Below are 20,368 nucleotides of genomic sequence, written 5' to 3' on the forward strand. Positions count from 1 at the left end.
TCCATTTGATCTTTATGGCCATTAACCCAATTTATTCCAAAGCCCATGCAGGCACGGCCCACTTCTTTGGTTCTTCCTAGTTATCCAAATATCAGCCCAAGCTGTCAAAAACAAAAAGGATTTCACCTCTATGATGATGGCTTGGCTCTAAGTGTTCTTTATGGTATTTGATTTTGTGGCCGTTTATTTGAAAACTGGTGTCAATTCATTGTTATATAAACATTTATTCAAAAATGTTATTTGATAATAATGTTTATTAAATAAATATTTTATGTGTTTGTGTAAGAGCCAACGGTTGAAAGAAATACTATTTTTAATATTTCATTTGTTATTCAGCTTATGTGACACCTAATGACATAACTGTGAAGTAACACTAATAAACGTTTATCAATCGCTTTCTTATTTTCTACAAATATTTATTAAATAAACGGTCATAGTACCAAATATCTTCCTTGTTAAACATGTTACCGGGCTAATTTGAGCTTTGTCCGGGTCTGTACCAAGACTTATACATCCGATCGAAACCCATCAAGTAATAGTAATAAAATAATATAGGCCCATGGATGCAATTAAACTGAGGCGTGAATGAAGCCGCTACGTAAGTTTTGAATACGGTGCAAGTGTGAGTTATCATGGAGCCATGGACAGACTGGGTTTTATCCTTTTCAAATAACAACGCAGAACTTGGCCCAGTGGATCTGTATGTATTGACTGACCATGGATTGTTAAAGAGTTGGGACAAGGGAGCCCATTGTTCATTTAGCCCATTAAGCTGCTTTTTTCAATTGGCTGGGATAGGTGATTTTACGGTAAACATGTTTTGGGAATGCATAAGTACTTATTCTAATAAGCATGAGTGTTTGGTGAAAAATTATTTATTTCAAACAGAATAATATAAGTATTTTAAAAATGATGTGATAGAAGACAAATTAGAAAAGAAATAAAGACTTATTGAATAAATATAAAAAATAAGCTCAAAATTTAGGTTTTTTGAGTAATACTTATTTTTATGAATACACTTATTTGGGCCTTTCTTAAACACAAATAAGTGCTTATTAGTATGGTCCCAACTCAAAATAAGTACTTTGTCAAATAAATACATTAAAATAAGCACTTCCAAAATACTCGTGTCTTTTAATTGGCAAAATGTTCAGTTTCAGCCATTGTTTCAGAATGCTATTGAGGTGAGGCCAAAGGCCTGAGTCTTGAGGCAAGGCTAAGAAAAAAAGGCTTGGCCTCAATAGCCTCATACCCTACTAAGAAGGCTTAGGCCTTGAGTTATTTAAGGCTTATACGTTTGGGCCCTTAACCTCAAAATGTTCAAGGCTTGGGCCTCAATCGTTCGACATGTTAAGGTTAAATATGGAGGTTTATATAAGGCTAAAACAAAAATTTAAGGAAAAAAAAAAACAATGCTTTGTTTTGTATAAGTTAATGTATTGAATAAATAAATAAACATGCAAATAACAAATAAATGCATGTAATTGTTTAAGAAAATAGCTTGCTTTATTGCTCATATTCTGTATTGTTCATGCTTTTATTTTTCTTACCCACTTGCCCACTTCCCCATACTTGATGATTTATTTTACATCACATAGGTGGTCATTATTCACTATGTATATAAGTGCAAGAAACTAAACTAGAATGCTTTATTCTTAAAAGTTGGTTCATGTCCCCGAACTGAAAGTCAGATCAAAGTATCGATCCGATATGCCATAACATATTGGGGGTACTGATGCCCATTTCTAAGGCATTTAAAAAACTATTTTTGTTAATTAAATAACATATAACTAACCATGCTTTTGATGCAAAATTTTGAAAAAAATTAAAAAAGGAGATATGCATAGTTTAAAGTGTTTAAATATTTGATACACCCCTTTCCGCATATTAGGATATATTAATACTAATTTTGTGTCTAATATATCAAATAAGTTATATAAGATTTTAATTTTATATTTTCCATGTTTTTATTGTTTTATTCTTGCTTTTTTACTTGAGACTTATGCGCCCCTATGAAATCCAATCACCTCGCCTCCCTCTGCTTTTACCCTTTTTTAAAACCTTGATTTTAGCCATTAATAAGATTTTTGATAGATTATTTTTTTTTGGGTTTTTTCGTTTCATTCTACTCAAAATCGTAGCTCAATGGTATAGTTTAGGTATCAGTTCGGAATTGATGCCAATTGACGAGCGTTATAGATGGTGTTATTTATAAATTTGAATTGATGTAACCTGTAGTTGAAATCAGAATTCTGAGGGGGTGTCGTACTTTTGCCGCACGATAGATTTGTCCTAAAAAAACAAAAACTCGGAGGCTCGGTTGGGTTGACATCAATCCACCCAATTTGACTCTTGAGTCTAGACCCTAATTTTTTGGGTCGAGTTGGATTGAGGATGGCCCGACCTAAACCTATTGAAATGAGGCGACAGAGCATCGCTTTTTTCCACGAACCTGCGATTCATGGGGAATGTACGGATGTTCCTCAAGGGACGTGGTCGGAAAGAAAAGTTCGTTTTATGCTTCCATTCCCGGCATCACTCGCGGCACCAAGTTCCTCTGCAGGCTGATCCCATGACTCGTCAATCGTAAAGCGTTTCTGTTAAATATCGTATTGTAACTCATCCTCTCCATCTTCCCGCGTCTCGTACCCTACATCTTTGAAAAAGCAGAAGAAAACCCTTCATGTTAAGTAAAGTTCGATTACCTTTCTGAGTCCACTTTTCTATATTCCTGTCTTTTTTTTCCTTTTCATCTTGCGTCGGCATTTGTTTGTAAAGGAAAAGAAGAAAGCAAGTGAAGTGGTTCGTGAGTTCTTTTTGGGTGGCTTGTATGTCCAATTCGCATTTGAAGCCATTAACTAACAAACCCTTATAAAAAGGATTGAAGGATCTATCTCCTGAACTCGCTCGAATTTCTCATGGTAATCTATCGTTACTTCCCAAGAACTAAGGAGTGGCTTATTTTATTTTTGATGTTTTGAGTTGTTTATCATTTTGACGACGATTTAAGAACGGAGCTTGATTTGGGAAAGCTTTGATAAATTATTTTTCTTTTGTTTACTTATTTATGTTCCTTTACAATTAAATTTGCAGATACACGAGCTTGTAGTTTTCTTGTTACTGAGCCAGTGAATCTTGGAAGTAGTTCATAGAAACTATTATGCAACATTAGGTAAACTCATAATTACTGACAGATAGTTTTATCGGGATTTTGACTGTTATAGGTTTTTCTAGGCTACGGTCTGAAAAGGGTTATTTAACCTCTTACAACTGTGTACTGCCATTAGTTTGTTTGTGCCGAAAGGTTCAAATTAGAGATTTGATTTGTCGCATGATGTTTGTAATCTCTAAATCTGATACACCTTGACCTTGTATTGGGAACCTTTTACATGCTCGACTATGTTCAAAGGAGCGGTCATACAAACATTTTATTAGCATGTTACTGCCCCTGCTCTCTTGAAAAGTAAACTAGCAACCAATGATTCCTGATTGTCAAAATACATACTTTTGTCTCTGAAGTGCCCAAGTCACCTCCTAAAATACACTTCTCATGGGCTTTCTGTGCAATTCACTGTGCTTAATACCGATTTGTATTTGATCTCTAAACTCCTTGCACACTGATACATCCTTTTTCTACTGAATTACTTATCCTTAATGCTTATTATTATTCCTGCATAAAACAAAATATGCCAGAGGTCAAACCATATTCTATGGGTTAATAATTGATCTGTCCTGAATCCCAAGTTCTAACATATTTATCTCCAACCAGGCCTTTTTAGATTCAATTTGTGTAGTGAATTTTGTGCACTTTTTTTTTCTTATCTTTTGAATTCTTAAGGGGCTGTTACCCTGAGAATCTTCAGTCGTGTTGTGTAAAATGCTTGCAGATAGATGTGCTACTCTTAATCATCATGTTGTAATTGGAAATTGAAAGTTTTAGGTGTTATTTGATTTCACCTTTTATGTATACTCACTGCTTATTTATTCTTTCCTACTGAAGGCTATTCCTTTCATATAACTTTTTGCTATACTGAGCAATGCTATCTTCTTGTTTCAATACAAATTAGAAGCTAGAAATGAGTACCCCTCATGTTCAATATCATGCTTTGGAGATCGTTTTGAAGGATATCCTTTCTGCAACCAAACCAAGACAAGAGGATTGTGCCATTCGAGTCCATATAATTAACCAGTTCCGAGCTGTGGTTGAATCTGTGGAAAGTCTGCGAGGTAATTAGTTCTATAGTTGTTTATGATATTTAATCTTACATAACATTTTGTTATACAAAGGAATTCATTTTGACTCAATTCTCAATGTTTACTCCACAACAATGAAATAGTCTTGGTGGACCATCAGATGAAAATTATATTCCACTTCTAATGCATTGTGGTTCAATGACTTATACTTTACCTAAAAAACGTAGATCAATTACTGATAACCTGACATTATCCAAAAGAAAAAAACCTGATAACCCAATCTCATTTTCACCCTCTTGTGTGAAAGGGATGCCATTTTTGGCTTGACTACATTCCTAATTCTTGTTCCATACTAGCAAAACTTAATGTTATCTTCTTGTTGGATGACATAGATTATATCCTCCATTTACTTAGACATGGATATGGTGAATTTAATATCAATTCTAGAGATATTATCTCTTCTTTTTGGAATTGGCCTGATATATTTGTTTAGTTAGCAACTGTAGGTAGTATGATCCTGCATGGTTCTCAACGCCCAAAATGCAATTGACATTATCTAAATGAATAAGAAAGGACAAATAAAATGTTCCAAGCCTCTTACAAAGTAGAGAAAACGGCAAAGGCCTTGTGTCTTAGTGTTTTTCTTTTAATGTGCCTTTAATACTGGGAGCCTGTGATATGTAAACGTGGAGAAATAATATTTGGATAACTTAGAGGGACTTTAACTAATGGATAGAGGTGGAACCCCCTGCTAAATGTGCAAAGAATGTTTGGCCCTACCTTTGTTAATTAGCATAAATAAGAAGAGGGGAAGAACTTTATGGAGATGTACAAGGGCCGCAGTTTGCTGGGCATTATGGGAAGAAAGAAATCAGAGGTTGTTTGAAGATAAAGTAAGAAGTAGGGATGCCCTAATTGACATAATTGACATCATTACATTATGGAGATACATAGGGTGAAATCTATGAAGCTCTTTGATGGAATTCCTGCTGCCAATTTGATGAGAAAATGGGGAAAAGTGGCTGACTCTGTTCCCATGGAGGTAACAATGCCATCTTGGACTCCCCCCAAAAGTGGATTTGTTAAATTGAATTTCGGTGGTAGTAGTGAAGGTAATCCTGGACCATTGGGCATAGGAGGAGCCTTTCGGGATGAGGATGGCAGAATAATGTCTCTATTCTCTGGTCCTATTGGTATTGGGGATTCTTTAAGAGTTGAAATATTAGTTGCAGTTGGAAAGGAATTAAGAAAGCAAAAGAATTAAATCTCTCTAAGCTGATAATTGAAGGAGATTCAAAGCTGGTTATTGACTGGCTCCAAAAGGAGGAGAGAGGGTGGTGGGACTGCATCAATGAGAAAAAGGAAGTTTAGATTCTTGACACAAGGAATGAAAATTTAGTTGATTTGGTTAAGAGGGCTGCCGACTTTTTGGCTGACACATTGTCCAAACAAGGGGTGGGAAGAAGCAATATATTTTGGGCCATGTTGTAATTTTTTATTGCATATGTTCAGTGGAGCTAAGAAAGTTTATCTCCCCTTTGTATTCTCTTTTATCCTTTTTCTATTTAGTGAATTGATTTTCAGTTTTTTATAAAAAACTAATGGATAGTCTATGTTGGCCACTTCATCTCTCTGTATGCTTGAGATTGTATAGTCATCTGTAAAATAATTTTAAGTGAGATTTATATAACTTTTTTTTTCTGTATCTGATTTATGGACAAATTCTAAAAGAAATCTGATAATTGAATAATATAGGATAAGAAATTATGCACTAATAAATAAATAATGATCAACAAGCGAAAATATATTAAAAAAATGATAAAGAAATGGCTGGTTCAACTCTTGCATCTTTTTATCTGGGTAACTTGGTGTAGACACCCATTCAAATACATGCACACACACACACACAGCACACAGCACAGTACATGCAATCAAGGCTATATTTTATATGTACTAGGTATAACTTAGCGGTGGAGCCAGGGATTTTTTATGAGGGGGACCAAAATCTAAACTTGGGGGGGGGGACCATTGGGGTGGGGAGTGGGGGGAGGGGAAAAATGTAAATGGAAAAGTCTAATTTAAGTGGGGATTTCTGGGCCATAGCGGGGCCATGGCTCCCCTGGCTCTGCCCCTGGTATAACTTCTATCACTATCTTAGACTATATATACATATTCTTTTGTTTTTTACTTTTTTGGATCATATTCTAAATTAAGATGGACTAATAGATGTTAGATAACCAAGTTCACTTAAGATATCTGTTTGAGTGAGCCGAATAGGGGTAGTTTAGTAATCTCATGTCAGTTAAGTACTTTGCTTATGTGGCTGTTTTATTAGAGTACTCTGCTCCACACTTAAGTGAGGGCAGTTTAGTCTTTGTAAGTGTAATTAGAACCTAATAAACATAAGGGGGTCGACTGAATGGGTGACTAATCAGTTTTCGACTAAACCCTCCTGTTCTCTCTTTCTCTTGTCTTCTTCCTCATCTTCTTCTTCTTCACTGGGTCGAATTACTGTAGCTGCTCTAAAACATGGTATCAGAGCGAGGTTTCTGACCTGCTTTAGCTTGCAAAGCATCTCAGCTGTGTTCGTGATACCTTCTTCTTCGTTTCTGGTTAGTTAATGGAGAGAGTTGGTTCGCCCTAGGTCTGAGACATCTCAGCTCGTTGCTCTCTGCTGCGCACAATTTTCTTCATCAAGGAAGGTGATTTCAACAATGAATGGTTGGCTGATACTCTCAAAGGAAGGTTGGTTATTTAGTCCTTTTGTGTTGCTGGTATTTCTGGGTAGGAACCCTTCAAGAATTAGTTAGTACTGATTAGAACTTAGAGAACTAGGTTCATTGTTGCCCTAAGAAGGGCTGTGTGTGCAGTAGCTGAATGGTGTACGGCTGCTGTGAGTTGTTGAGTGGTGTTAGGGCTGCTGTAGGTGGCCGAGTGGTGTAAGGTGGAATGCAGTGACCTTGCCAAGCTCCTTGTGGTCGTGTAATGTCCTCTTAAGTGTGTTAAACAAGTCTAAACTGGCCGAGTGGTGTAAGGTGGAATGCAGTGACCTTGCTAAGCTCCTTGTGGTCGTGTAATGTCCTCTTAAGTGTGTTAAACAAATCTGAACTGGGTGTAGCAGTTTGACTGTGTTGTGGTGCTTGTGATGCACAATTTTTTTTTATTGAGTGGTTGTAAGAGGGCCTACTGTTGTGTTGTGGTGCTTGTGATGCTTATGTGGGTCGTAGGTGTGTGAAGTCAGCAGTAGTGTGAAGAAGAACAAGTGTGTGCTCCCACTGTTGTGTTTAGGGGCTGCAATAGGTGCTGAAGTATCAAACTGTGAACAACATCAATCAGCTTGTAGCTGAGAAGTAAGGTTAGAGGCAACTGTGAAAGAGTACAGTGGCAGCAATAGGAGATGGCTACAATGATCAGGAACCTAATGTGGTAATTTCCTCCGACTACCTAGGGGTACAAATGACCTCAATTAAGTTGAATGGGGAGAACTTTGTTCCATGGGCTAAATCGGTGGAAGTGTTTCTCAAGGCAAAGAAGAAAGTAAAGCATGTAAGAGATGAGAAGCCACCGGAGGACTCTCCATGGTTTGATGATTGGGAGCAAGAAGATGCTCAAATCATGACTTGGCTGTGGAATAGTATGGAACCCAAAATTAGTGCCAACTTCATGTTCCTTGATACGGCTAAGGATATATGGGAGCATGCTAAGAAGCTATATTCTGGGCAAGATAACACAATAAGAGTGTATCAACTTTATCAGGAGTATTTTGATTTACAACAATGAACCAAAACACTAGAAGAGTACTATGCTAGCATGAAGAATATAAGGAATGAACTCAATGTCTATCACCCCCTTACTCTAGATATTAAAGTTCAGTAACAACAAAGGGAGCAACTAGATGTTACAAGATTTTTAGTGGGGTTAAAGTCGGAATATGAACCAGTTAGAGCCCAAATATTGGGGGGCTCTACTCTTTCTACACTCGAGGAAGTATTCTCAAAGAGGCCATGGGGCTGTGTGGAGTTCTTTGGGACAGACAGAGAACTCCACACAGTCTGATAGGTTAGCACTTGTGACAGCTAGAGGGGTTGGACATAGTACAAGAGGGGGAGGTCATGCTCCCCGAGGAGGCCGTGGTAGTTCCATGATTAGTCGGGGTGGTCGTGACTCAGGGGGAGGCCGTGGCAGAGGGAAGAATAACTCTACAAGGAAATGTACTCATTGTGGTAGAGAGGGACACAAAGTGAATTTCTGTTATGATCTACATGGCCATCCCTCTAAATGGGCTAATCATGCTGTAGCAGGTGAGGTTGATATCAGTGACAGTAAACTGGCAGACCGAACTCCTCCCACATCTACATCTACCTTTGGGAGGGAAATGGTGAGCGTACCGCGTGATGAGTATGAACAGTTCCTTTAAACTACTTCACATCATACCACTGCCACACTTGCCCAATCTGGTATTGCTTGCATGTCATCTAAAACCTCTCCCTGGATTATTGACTTTGGAGCCTCAGATCATATGATCGGGACTCCAGGTGTGTTCTCTTCTCTTTCTGAAACCTCCACATCACAAACTGTTACACTTGCCAATGGGTCGGCATCTCCCATATGTGGTGTTGGTAATGTTGACATGGCTTCTGTGCCCTTATCATCTGTTTTATATGTCCCTAAGTTTCCATTCAATCTTATGTCTGTTAGTAAAATAACCAAAGTTCTTAACTGTTCTGTTACCTTCTTTCCTTCCACTTGTGTTTTTCAGGCTCTCAAGATTTTGGTCCCATCATTGAGTCATTTGTCAGTTTTGCAATGTGAGTCATGTTAGTTTGGGAAACATTGTCGTGTGTCCTTCAGTCCAAGAGTTGAGAGTCGTATGTTGAGTCCTTTTTCTTTGGTTTATTCAGATGTTTGGGGTCCAATCAAAATAGAGTCTTATAATGGGTACAAGTATTTTGTCTCCTTTATTGATGATTGTTCAAGAATGACATGGATTTACTTAATGAAAGAAATAAGTGATTTGTTTTTCATTTTTCAAAAATTCCATGCTGAAATACGCACACAATTTGGTGTTCCAATCAAAATTTTCCATTCAGATAATGATCGTGAATACTTTTTTACTTCATTTCAACAGTATTTAGAACAACATGGCATTATTCATCAGACATCATGTGCATACACCCCTCAACAAAATGGCAGTATTTAGAACAACATGGCATTTAGAACGGAAGAACCGTCAGCTTCTTGAAACTGCTCGGTCTATTCTTCACCACATGAATGTTCCTAAACGTTTTTGGAGTGATGCTGTACTCACTGCATGTTTTCTCATTAATCGGATGCCCTCCTTCATCCTTCATGGTCGGTCCCCCTTCTCTATCTTGTTTACCACTTTATCTCCATTCCCATTAATTCCTCGTGTTTTTGGTTGTGTGTGCTTTGTCCACAATCTGAGCTCTGGAATAGACAAACTAGATGCACGCTCAATTAAATGTGTCTTCCTTGGCTACTCGCGGACTCAAAAAGGGTACAAGTGTTATAATCCCATTACCCGGAAGTGCTATGTTTGCCCTGTTGTCACCTTTTTTGAGTCAGTCCCCTTCTTCTCAAGTCCTGAAGCGCCTTTGTCTCCACCCGCACTTCCTCTTCCTCTCCCTGTTAGTGATCTAGTTCCAGATGTTGTTGTTGGAGTAGACTCATCACCTCATCCCGTGCAGATCACCACCGAACGTCCACCAATCCGGCAAGTGTATACACGTCGAACAACACCGGCCCCTCCTCCAGCTTCTACCTCATCTGCGGATCTTCTCATGGCTCCTATTGTTGAACCTTCAGACCTTGACCTACCCATTGCCTTACGGAAAGGTAAACGTAGTTCTACCCTCCATCCCATTTCCAATTTTGTTTCATTATGTCGTCTTTTTACATCACATCGCCAGTTTGTTTCCCTTTTATCCTCTATTTCCATACCTAACAATGTTCAAGAAGCTCTCAGTTCACCTGATTGGCGGCGGGCAATGGAGGAGGAACTTTCTGCTCTTCAACATACTCAAACGTGGGAACTTACTACTCTCCACCTGATAAGCATGTTGTGGGATGTAAATGGGTGTATACTGTGAAATACTTGCCAGATGGTAGTGTGGAGCGTCTGAAGGTCAGGCTTGTTGCTAAAGGTTACTCACAATTGTATGGAGTGGACTACATGGAGACATTCTCTCCAGTGGCTAAGATTGGTTCTGTTCGTGTACTAATTTCCCTGGCAGTTATGTATGATTGGCCTCTGTTTCAGTTTGATATAAAAAATGCCTTTCTCTATGGTGATCTTGTGGAGGAGGTATATATGGAGCAACTACCTGGGTTTGTTGCTCAGGGGGAGGATGGTAAGGTATGTAGATTGAAGAAGGCAATTTATGGGCTGTAACAATCGCCGCGTGCTTGGTTTGGGAAGTTCAGTGAAGTGGTGAAGAGTTTTGGAATGAAGCAGTGCTAGGTAGATCACTCAGTGTTCAACTATGACTCAGAAGCTGAGAAGATTCTATTAGTGGTCTATGTGGATGATATTGTCATTACTGGCAGTGATAAATTGGGCATTGGCAAATTAAAGGTATTTTTGCAAAATCATTTCCAAACAAAAGATCTTGGAACATTGAAATATTTCTTGGGAATAGAGGTTGCCAGGTCAAAACAAGGTGTAAATCTGTGCCAAAGAAAATATGTTCTTGATCTATTGGAAGAAACAGGACTGTTAGGTGCAAAACCAGCTGAGACCCCTATGGAACCAAATGTTAAGTTGAGCAGTGATACAAGAGAAGTATTTGAAGATCCTGGAAGGTATAGACGATTAGTGGGGAAGCTGAACTATCTGACTATCGCGAGACCCGGCATATCCTTTGCAGTCAGTGTGGTGAGCCAATTCATGCAAAACCCTCGTATACCTCACTGGGATGCAATTCTTAGAATTGTGAGGCATCTAAAAGGAGCTCCAAGCCGTGGACTATTGTATAAACCGGGAGGAAAACTTGAAGTAGTGGGGTATACAGATGCAGACTGGGCAGGCTCAGTGAATGGTAGAAGATCTACTACGGGCTATTGCACATTTCTTGGAGGAAATTTTGTGACGTGGAAGAGTAAAAAGCAGACGGTTGTGGCCAGAAGTAGTGCTGAAGCTGAGTATAGGGCCATGGCACATACTACCCGTGAGTTAGTGTGGTTGAGGAATCTTCTACAAGAAATTGGGTTTCACATGGATAAACCTATGAGACTGTATTGTGACAACCAAGCTGCACTCCATATCTCATCCAATCCTGTATTTCATGAGAGAACAAAGCACATAGAGGTTGATTGCCACTTTGTGAGGGAGAAGGTTCTTGCTGGAGAGATAAACACAGAACATGTGGGCTCAAATGATCAATGGGCAGATTTGTTTACAAAAGCTCTAAACTCAGGGAAAGTGAACCATCTATGTAACAAGCTGGGATTATATGACATATATTCTCTAGCTTGAGGGGGAGTGTTAGAGTGAGCCGAATAGGGGTAGTTTAGTAATCTCATGTCAGTTAAGTACTTTGCTTATGTGGCTGTTTTATTAGAGTACTCTGCCCCACACTTAAGTGAGGGCAGTTTAGTCTTTGTAAGTGTAATTAGAACTTAATAAACATAAGGGGGTCGACTGAATGGGTGACTAATCAGTTTTCGACCAAACCCTCCTGTTCTCTCTTTCTCTTGTCTTCTTCCTTCTTCACTGGGTCGGATTACTGTAGCTGCTCTAAAACAATGTCTTTTCCCTTACAAAATTATGTTTCACTTGTGAAAATTCACTGTCACTAGATATTACTTCTACTTATATGGTTGGGTATGGGTGCTATCATTTTTATGATGCAAATAGGTACAACTGTTGAGCCATTTGGATCATTTGTTTCAAATCTATACACAAGATGGGGAGACTTGGATATTTCTGTTGAAGTACCCAATGATTCACTTGTTTCTGCTGCGGGAAAAAGGCATAAGCAGGACATACTAAAGGATATACGAAAAGCTTTGAGAAAGAGAGGTAATGTATTTTCCCCTGCATTTATTCTTTCTTTCTTTCTTTCTTTTGTCATCATCACCATCATATATAATTTTTGTGTCTCTATATCACATTGCTTGCATGTGGACCTTTTTTGGATGCAAATTTGCATATTTTAATTTAAGATTAGTGCTCAACATAGTTGTAAGGCCCAGCTATGTTGTATGGAGCAGATTGTTGGGCAGTCGAGAAACAACATGTCCAGAAAATGAGTGTGGCAGAAACGCAAATGCTAGGATGGATGAATGAAAAAACTAGAAAGGATAGGATCAAGAAAGAAGTCATCCGTAGGAACCTAGGAGTAGTTGCAATAGGTGATAAAATGAGAGAGAGTAGACTATGATGGTTTGGTCACGTGCATGCAAGACCACTAATAGATCCAGTTAGAAGAAGTGATTTGTTACAAGTTAAAGGGGCTAGAAGAGCTAGGGGTAGACCAAAAATGACATGGGTAGAAGCAGTAAAAAATGATTTAAGGACTAATAATGACGTCGAGCTCTTTTCAGACCTTTCAAGGGAGGAGATCTCTCACTTTCCGAGCAACAGGATCTGGATCAGGCCTGTTCCATCAAAACTAACCTTTTTGTTTGGTCTGCAGTGCTGGATAAGATTTTAACCAAGGAGAATTTAGCTAGAAGAGGTTTAGAAGTAACAGTTCTGGAATGCAGATTCTGTAATGGAAATGTGGAAAGTACTAGTCACTTATTACTGCATTGTGACTTCACTTACTGGGTTTGGACAAGACTGCTAGTGTTTTTTGGAGTTAATTTTTGTTTTCCAAAGGATGTGAAGGATTTCCTAGAGGCTTGGTTCCTAGGTGGCCTCAGCAAGGCTGGAAAAGTAGCTTGGAGTATCCTCCCCGCTGCTGTTTTCTGGGCAGTGTGGGGTGAAAGAACTATTAGAATTTTTGAAGGAAGGCAGAAATCAAAATAAGAGGTGCTCAACAGGATTATGGGAATGGTGTTTTCGTGGATGACAAACCATCCACTCTTTAAAAACCAGCAAACTTGTTCTTTTTTTGAGCCTGATTTCCTTTTTGTAAGAAGAGCATAGTGTTCTTTTGAGTTGTTTTTCAGAGCTTGGCTTTTCTGAGATTTTTCTGTCTATTTCTGCTGTACAGTCTCTCATTGTACAGGCGCCTTTTGTATGCTGCCCTTTTGTTATTAATGAATTACTTTACCTTACAGTTTTAAAAAAAAAAACAGTGGATATGGCTTTAAATAGAATATTCATAAAAAAGATATGGCTTTAAATAGAATGGATTGGCCAAATAAGATTCATGTAACCAACCCCATATAGTTGGAATAAAGCATGGATGATGATGACAGTGACTTTCTACTTCAATTGGAAGATAGAAGAAGTTCAAGGAGTCTGATCAAATGATCATGACAGAAACCTAAAATGATTATATTATTATGAAGACATATCATGTACTTTATACATACTAACATGCCTATTCATTTAGATTATCCAATCTTCCTATCTATCCACATGAATTACCTACTTGAGTATTAGTTTTCTATGTACATTTTGCAGTGCTAACCATCCATTAGAAGGCAAAATTTTTTGTGACCAGATGCTAATATTAACTGATTGACTTGATTTTTAGGCGAATTATGATGCAATGTTCAACTCTTTCATTGGATGATTAATATCTATGAGCAGGTGAACCAATTATAGATTTGGTGGAAAACAGGTTATTATAATCAATGTTTTAAAACGCGGAGGCGTGACGCGAGGCGTTCCACTACCTAGAGGCATGAGGCATAGTTCAGAACGCAAGAGGCGTAAGCCTCACGAACACAAAGCCTCCTTAAGAGGAGGGGGGTTAGGAGGAGGATGAAGAGAATGGGGGGATCTTATTTTTTTCTTTATTTTTAATAAAAATCTTTTATATTAAGAAGAACAAAGATGCATAACATTAGTTCAAAGGGGGGGGTCTTGTCGAAGTGAAGAGCAAGACCCCCCTGACTCAAAAAAAAAAAAAAAAACAAATTGGGCTGCATCGAAAAGGGAGCGGGGGGATCTGGGGGGCGAAGCTCCCCAGCCGAAGGGGCAAGGGGCAAGCCACTTTCTTTCCCCTTATCTTTTCTTCTCTTCCCTTTCCTTTCCTTTTTTCTTTTTTTTTTTTTTCTTCTCTTTCTTTTTCTTTCCCTTCCCTTCCTTTTCTTTTCCTTTTTTTTTCTGTCTTTTTATATCAAATGTGCATGAGGTGCATGAGGCGTACACCTCTAGCATGCCTCATGAAAAAAGCGCAAGAGGCGTATGCCTCAGAGGTGTCAGCGCCTCTGGCATACGCCTCGGGGCATTTTGGGAGTGCCTTGCCTGGAGGCATGCCTCCTGGTGTACGCCTCCCACACCTTTCAAAACACTGATTATAATTTATAATACTGTAGCTGTTATGCTTTTGCACAACGCATTCAATTGCTTGAAAATTACATATAATGTAGTGATATATTTTATGTTAATCATCTATAACATATACTGAAAAGACAACTGTGCAAAATCACTATTCTAAGAGCTAGTAGACTCTCTAGCTAGGGGTGGATTGCGGATGGCATATAGATCGTGTAAAGGGTCCAGTTGCCCTTTTTTTTTCTTTTTTTTTTCTTTCTTTTTTGTTTTTTTTTTGATGTGGTGGGGTGAGGAAGGGAACTAAGGACTGAGAAGAAGGAGGTTGGTTTATTGGTAATTTGGTATGTTCCCTCCCTCCTTTTAGGCTGTGTTTGGTTTCAAGGAAAAAGGTAAAAGCAGCCTTAGGGGCTGTATATTCTTGTACATGTTCTTTCTTTTTCTTCATATTAACAAAGATTTCTGATCGGGGCTGCCAATAGAGAAATTAAAAAAAAAAAAACTATTTTAGGATTTATGAATCTAATGATTTCAGTACAGTACAATGTTTGTTATGTTGCTGATGAAGTTAGACTCTTCATATCAACATGTGTTCCATTTCTGATATATAAATATTCATATTGGAATATATTACGTTTTCACATGAAATATTATTGGTATCAGGTGACATACATAATTTGCAGTTCATTCCCAATGCAAGAGTTCCAATCCTTAAATTTGAGAGCAACCGGCGGAATATCACTTGTGATATCTCAATCAGCAATGTTCTTGGTCGAACCAAATCCAAATTATTGCTTTGGATCACTGAGATAGATAAACGCTTCCGTGATATGGTTTTACTGGTCTGTTTTCAATATTATATCAATATTTTCTGCTAGTGTTCTGTACAAATGCTTGTGTTTTATGTTTCATTCCTACATGCAGGTAAAGGAATGGGCCCTGGCACAGAATATTAATGATTCAAAGTCTGGAACTTTAAATTCATACTCTCTTTGTTTGCTTGTTATCTTCCATTTTCAGGTGATCTTTTGCTGTTTGAAGTACTCTAGCTGTTAGTATTAATTATCAGAAATAATCTAGACAAGAAGGATGGCAAGAGGTCATCCACTTATTGCACAATTCATGGCACAGAAGTCATCCACTTTTGCCGATCTTTTTCATGTATGCTTCCAGAGGAATGACACATTGACACGTAACTTCAGAAACTAGACATATAAGTATGGTATAAAAATATTATATGGGATACCCCTAGCCATTTTCATGTCTAGGTTTTTTAGAAATGGAGAGTCACATCCCTGTTTCCCTTATCTATGTCCATGTTGGATCCATATCTGGGCATCATAAACGAGCACTGAACCAACACATTCAGAAGTTTGATCAATTACCTTTTCCATCCTCTTTTTCCCTTTGACCCTGCCAACCCCTTTTTTTCCCTTTAGAGGACAGACCCTACAAACCTGTCCACTCTATTACTTGCCTTGCAGCTGCATTGAAATCACTCAAATCAGCCAATATAACCACAATAGATTGTTCAGTCTCTCCTCACCTTAATGAACCTTCTTTTATTACAAGCTAAACAATTTCATTCCTCGACTTCTGAAAGTATGCAAAAACTTGCTTACTTCCTCTTTAATAGAAGAATGGAACTTCTTGATTGCAAGTCAAAGAGCTTCCTTAATAAAAGGCCTTCCCAGAAAAAGGCCTAGTCCTGATCAATGCTGTATATTATTACAATGAGATGAAACGTTGTCAGTTCTGTCACACAGTATTCAAGTTGATTTTAAGCTAAATGTGATCTCTTGTTGGGACTGCATATGGATGATATTGGTCCCCTTGGTTATGAAATGTGCATTTCAGGCACAGGAAGATTGATTCTTCATGGCTTCATATCCTACTTGCTATTACCTGAAATTAGTACCCTAAAAAAACATCTTTTCTACAGCTTGGACATTAATTTTCTGTTTCTTTTTTATTTTATTTTGTTATAGAATTGCAGGCCTGCGATTTTACCTCCTCTGAAGGAAATATATCCAGGGAATATTGCTGATGATCTTACAGGTGAATATCATATTAAACTTCATTAATTCATGGGATGGCGTTCTGGATGCTGCATCTTTAATGGTACTTTGTAGGAGCTTCATAAACTTTTAGCAGGAAAGGTTCTCAAGGGAATAATTTCATATATCCTTTTGGCTTCTATTACTAGGGAACATGCCTTTGTGTGGACTGAGTGCTTTTATTATAAATTGTTCCCCCCCCCCCCCCCCCCCCTTTTATAGAGTTTTTAGCCACATTTACTCGTATGCAGGTGTTGGGGACATTGTTGAGGGAAATGTAAGAGATGCATGTGCTGCAAATATAGCAAGATTTCGAGAAAAGTTAAAAATAAACAATAGCTCTTTGTCTGAGCTTTTTGTCTCATTTGTCAATGAGGTAATTTTTTTATAGAAACCAAGGAGGTAATTTATGCATTGCGATAATGTATGTGCTACAATCAACATAGAACACCATGTACATTACACCTTTATATCAAAGTGACTCGATTTCTTGGCATAATATACGAGGAAAAACTTTTTTAAGTTATTCATCTTAACTATTTATGTTTTATGCTCCTTATGTTTATACGTTCATATGATTCACATGGTCATATCCATTGAGGATGATTCAGGCTTCTTTGTACCTCTTTTGTAAGCTATGCAGTTCTCTAGAATCAACTTGATAGCATCAGAGTATGCAATTTGCACATATACAGGACAGTGGGAAGAAATAACCAGCAATAGTAAATGGATGGCCAAGAAGTACCCACTACTAGTAACTCTCTCTCTCTCTCTCTCCACACGCACACACAAACTTCATTTCTGATTTCTATTCAATCTATTCCTACATTTCTGATTTCTGGTCAGATCGAAGATCCCTTTGAGCATCAAGAAAATACCGCAAGGGCTGTTGGCGCAAGTCAGCTAATTAAGATTTCCGAGGCGTTTATGAGGACCCACCATATGCTTACCTCATATACTGCGGACCGAAGTTCTTTGGTATCAGCTCTATTCAGGCCACAAATCCTTTCGCAACTGGTTGCAAGAACACCAAGAGGAGTTCCTAGTACTCCTGCTGGTCGAGGCAGGCATAGGCCCAATCAATCATTATCGACTTCAATACCGTCGCCAAACCAAACCCAGTTTCTGGCGTTGGGAAATCGTACTTCGACCAGCTATTCCCAAAGGCGTGGACCAGTTGTCAACAGTCAAGCCCAGCAAGAATGGAGGCCAAGATATTCAGAAAGATAACCAATGTTAATTAACATTGATTGTATCTCTCTCGTCCTTACTAGATTCGTATTTGTATACCAAAAAAATATGTACTGTTTTTTTGTTTCATTTCAATCCAAGTTTAAAAAGGTGCCAAGGTCTCTAACTGGTTATTGCCAAGGTTCAAAATATCAGCATCGCATGATGTATGGGTGCAACTCAGGCGGGTCAGGTTGGATTTAGGCTCAAACTGGTTTAACCCGTGCCTTTTGCTATATGCAATCACTATTGGGTCAAGCTAATTTTAAATCTAATACTCGGGAGGTTCATAACCTCTAATTCATTCCTATCATCAGGTGACTCCATCTCAGCCTCTGAGTGAGACATCTGGTTATGCTCATAGTGTGGCCTAACATCAGGTCAAGCCCAAAGTTGCCAGCCTAGGCCTAGATTAAGGTAAACCTAACACAATGGGCCTTGCATTTAAGGTTGAAATGATTATAGATAAGGCATAAATACATAAGAAATGCATACGTTTTAATAGTTTATATGAAGAATACATAACAATGACAATGATTACAGAGGAATATATAGATATCATACAATCTATCAAAAATATGCTTACATTGTGTCCTACAATGTGTTGTGGTCAGCAGAACCGGACTCTCTAAGAAATTATTGTGTAAGGTTATTACTATGTTATTTATTTATTATAGGTTATTTTTTAATAATTAAATAATATATAATTAATCTAAAGTCGGGAGATGTTAGGTTAATAATCATACCCCTAATTGGGAAGACCCTGCTTCAAGTCTTACCAGTAGCATGGGTGTTGAAATTTTATAAAATTTAATAAGGAGACACTAAATGACAAGATTTGAAAATCTACAATTAGTAGCATTAATGGTGATAATTAATGGGATTAAGTTGAAGTAGAACCACGATTAGGCTGCATTTGGCATTCCTTATTTTAAAGACTTATCTCCTTTTTATAGTTAAAATTGCCCTTAATAAACATCGAGTTTTTACTTGTAATAAAGAATGTAAAATGCAGCCTTAAGGTAATATCTACAAGAGCACGATACCAGAACTTTGATCAATTGACTCTGCTGATCCAGCTGATCCTGGATCTCACTTATATTTGCAAAGATTTGATGAAAGTTCCAAAAAGAAGGCTGTCTCAATTGCTGAACTGGATTTTGTTGTATATGCTTTACGATCTCATTGTTGTTGTTATCTGGTTGGATCAGCAGCATCCGAACTTGATTCAACTATTGGACCGTCAAATCTATATCTGCTTCAATTCAAAGTTCAAAATATCACTTATGACTGTATTGTGCATTAAGATCACTGATATTCTAAATACTAGAGTTCTGTAATTATATTTGTTTTGAGTGTTAATACATGATGTGTCGTATCTATTGACAAAATAACAGATAAAAAATAAAAAATAAAAATAGTTTGAACTGAGTGAAACTTTTTAATACACAATTTTTACATATTAAGATTTAAGAGTATTGATGCATTGAACAGAGTATTGAATGCATTCAGATTTTAAGATCCAAAATCCAAAATAATAAAGATAAAGGAATCAAGGTTCACTTTTTGGAGTCCATTGAAGGCCCTAACCCCATTGTATTCAAAAGAGATTTAGGGCAAGAACTTTTGTATCATGTGCTATGAGCAAAACCATATTCTATCCAATATTCAAAATATCAAATATGAAATGGCTGATGCCTGCATTGGATTTTCAAGGGCCTGCTCTATGTAAGTCTTGGGATATTAAAATGATGTGCAATTTCATTTGAGCGGCACAGCATGAGTAGGTATTGTATCCATTCGTCTGTATGGGCTGAAGGTGTTAAAAATATAAAAAATTAATTGACCCTTAAAATGATTATTTTAAAGAAATTTGTATTTAAGGCTCAGTTTGGAAGGAATACAAATAAAAATATGTACAGTATAAAATAATACAAAACACAAGGTTTTGCACTCTACATGTGTTTCTATTCCTTCCAAATGGAGTCTATAAATACAAATACATAGAGTGCAAAATCCTGTATTTTGTATTATTTTATATGTATTTATACTGTATATATTTGTATTTGTACTCCTTCTGAAACAGTACAAATACAAGTGTACAGTGCAAATACGTTATTTTTTCAAATTTTGAGAGGGGGGAAGTTGGTCAATGAGATTTTGATTCCCATTGACCAAGAACCCCATGTTCTTTTTTTAGATTTATGTGGAGACTAGAAAAAGTTTATTTTCCTGGGTATCACTTACTCGGGTAAGTGATACCTATCTCTTAGGTGAGTAAATAACTTTCCCACATAGGGGGGAAGTTGCGAACACTTGAATGGAACAAAATTGCCCCTTTTAATAATGGATTTTTATAACTAAAGTAGTTATTGCTTTATTTACATGAGAAATAAAAGAACATAGATAAATGCACTTATCTGGATAAGTGTTTCTCATAAAAAACTTACCCAAATAACCGTATTTACCTTGATAA

The 20,368-nt window shown here is 37.6% G+C and overlaps 1 protein-coding gene across 18 annotated transcripts; it reads left to right on the forward strand.

The window, feature by feature from the left end:
• The first annotated feature begins 2,229 nt into the window (after window positions 1-2,229).
• On the forward strand, window positions 2,230-18,019 carry LOC148870649 (protein HESO1-like). Of its 18 annotated transcripts, none has more exons than XM_088970425.1 (11): window positions 2,345-2,690; window positions 2,779-2,921; window positions 3,094-3,172; window positions 4,071-4,227; window positions 12,071-12,235; window positions 15,269-15,447; window positions 15,530-15,625; window positions 16,594-16,663; window positions 16,914-17,038; window positions 17,306-17,416; window positions 17,509-18,019. In XM_088970425.1, the coding sequence occupies exons 4-11, from the start codon at window positions 4,077-4,079 to the stop codon at window positions 17,890-17,892; spliced, it is 1,281 nt and encodes a 426-aa protein (XP_088826551.1). In that variant the 5' UTR covers window positions 2,345-2,690; window positions 2,779-2,921; window positions 3,094-3,172; window positions 4,071-4,076; the 3' UTR covers window positions 17,893-18,019. The 18 variants fall into 18 exon arrangements, with proteins under 18 accessions (XP_088826558.1, XP_088826550.1, XP_088826549.1 ...); XM_088970422.1 differs by having other exon boundaries at window positions 2,347-2,690; window positions 4,068-4,227; XM_088970423.1 differs by having other exon boundaries at window positions 2,246-2,921.
• The last annotated feature ends 2,349 nt before the right edge of the window (window positions 18,020-20,368 follow it).

This window comes from Nelumbo lutea, chromosome 2 (assembly GCF_056320005.1).
Source record: "Nelumbo lutea isolate HS-2025 chromosome 2, American lotus-T2T, whole genome shotgun sequence".
NCBI lineage: Eukaryota > Viridiplantae > Streptophyta > Magnoliopsida > Proteales > Nelumbonaceae > Nelumbo > Nelumbo lutea.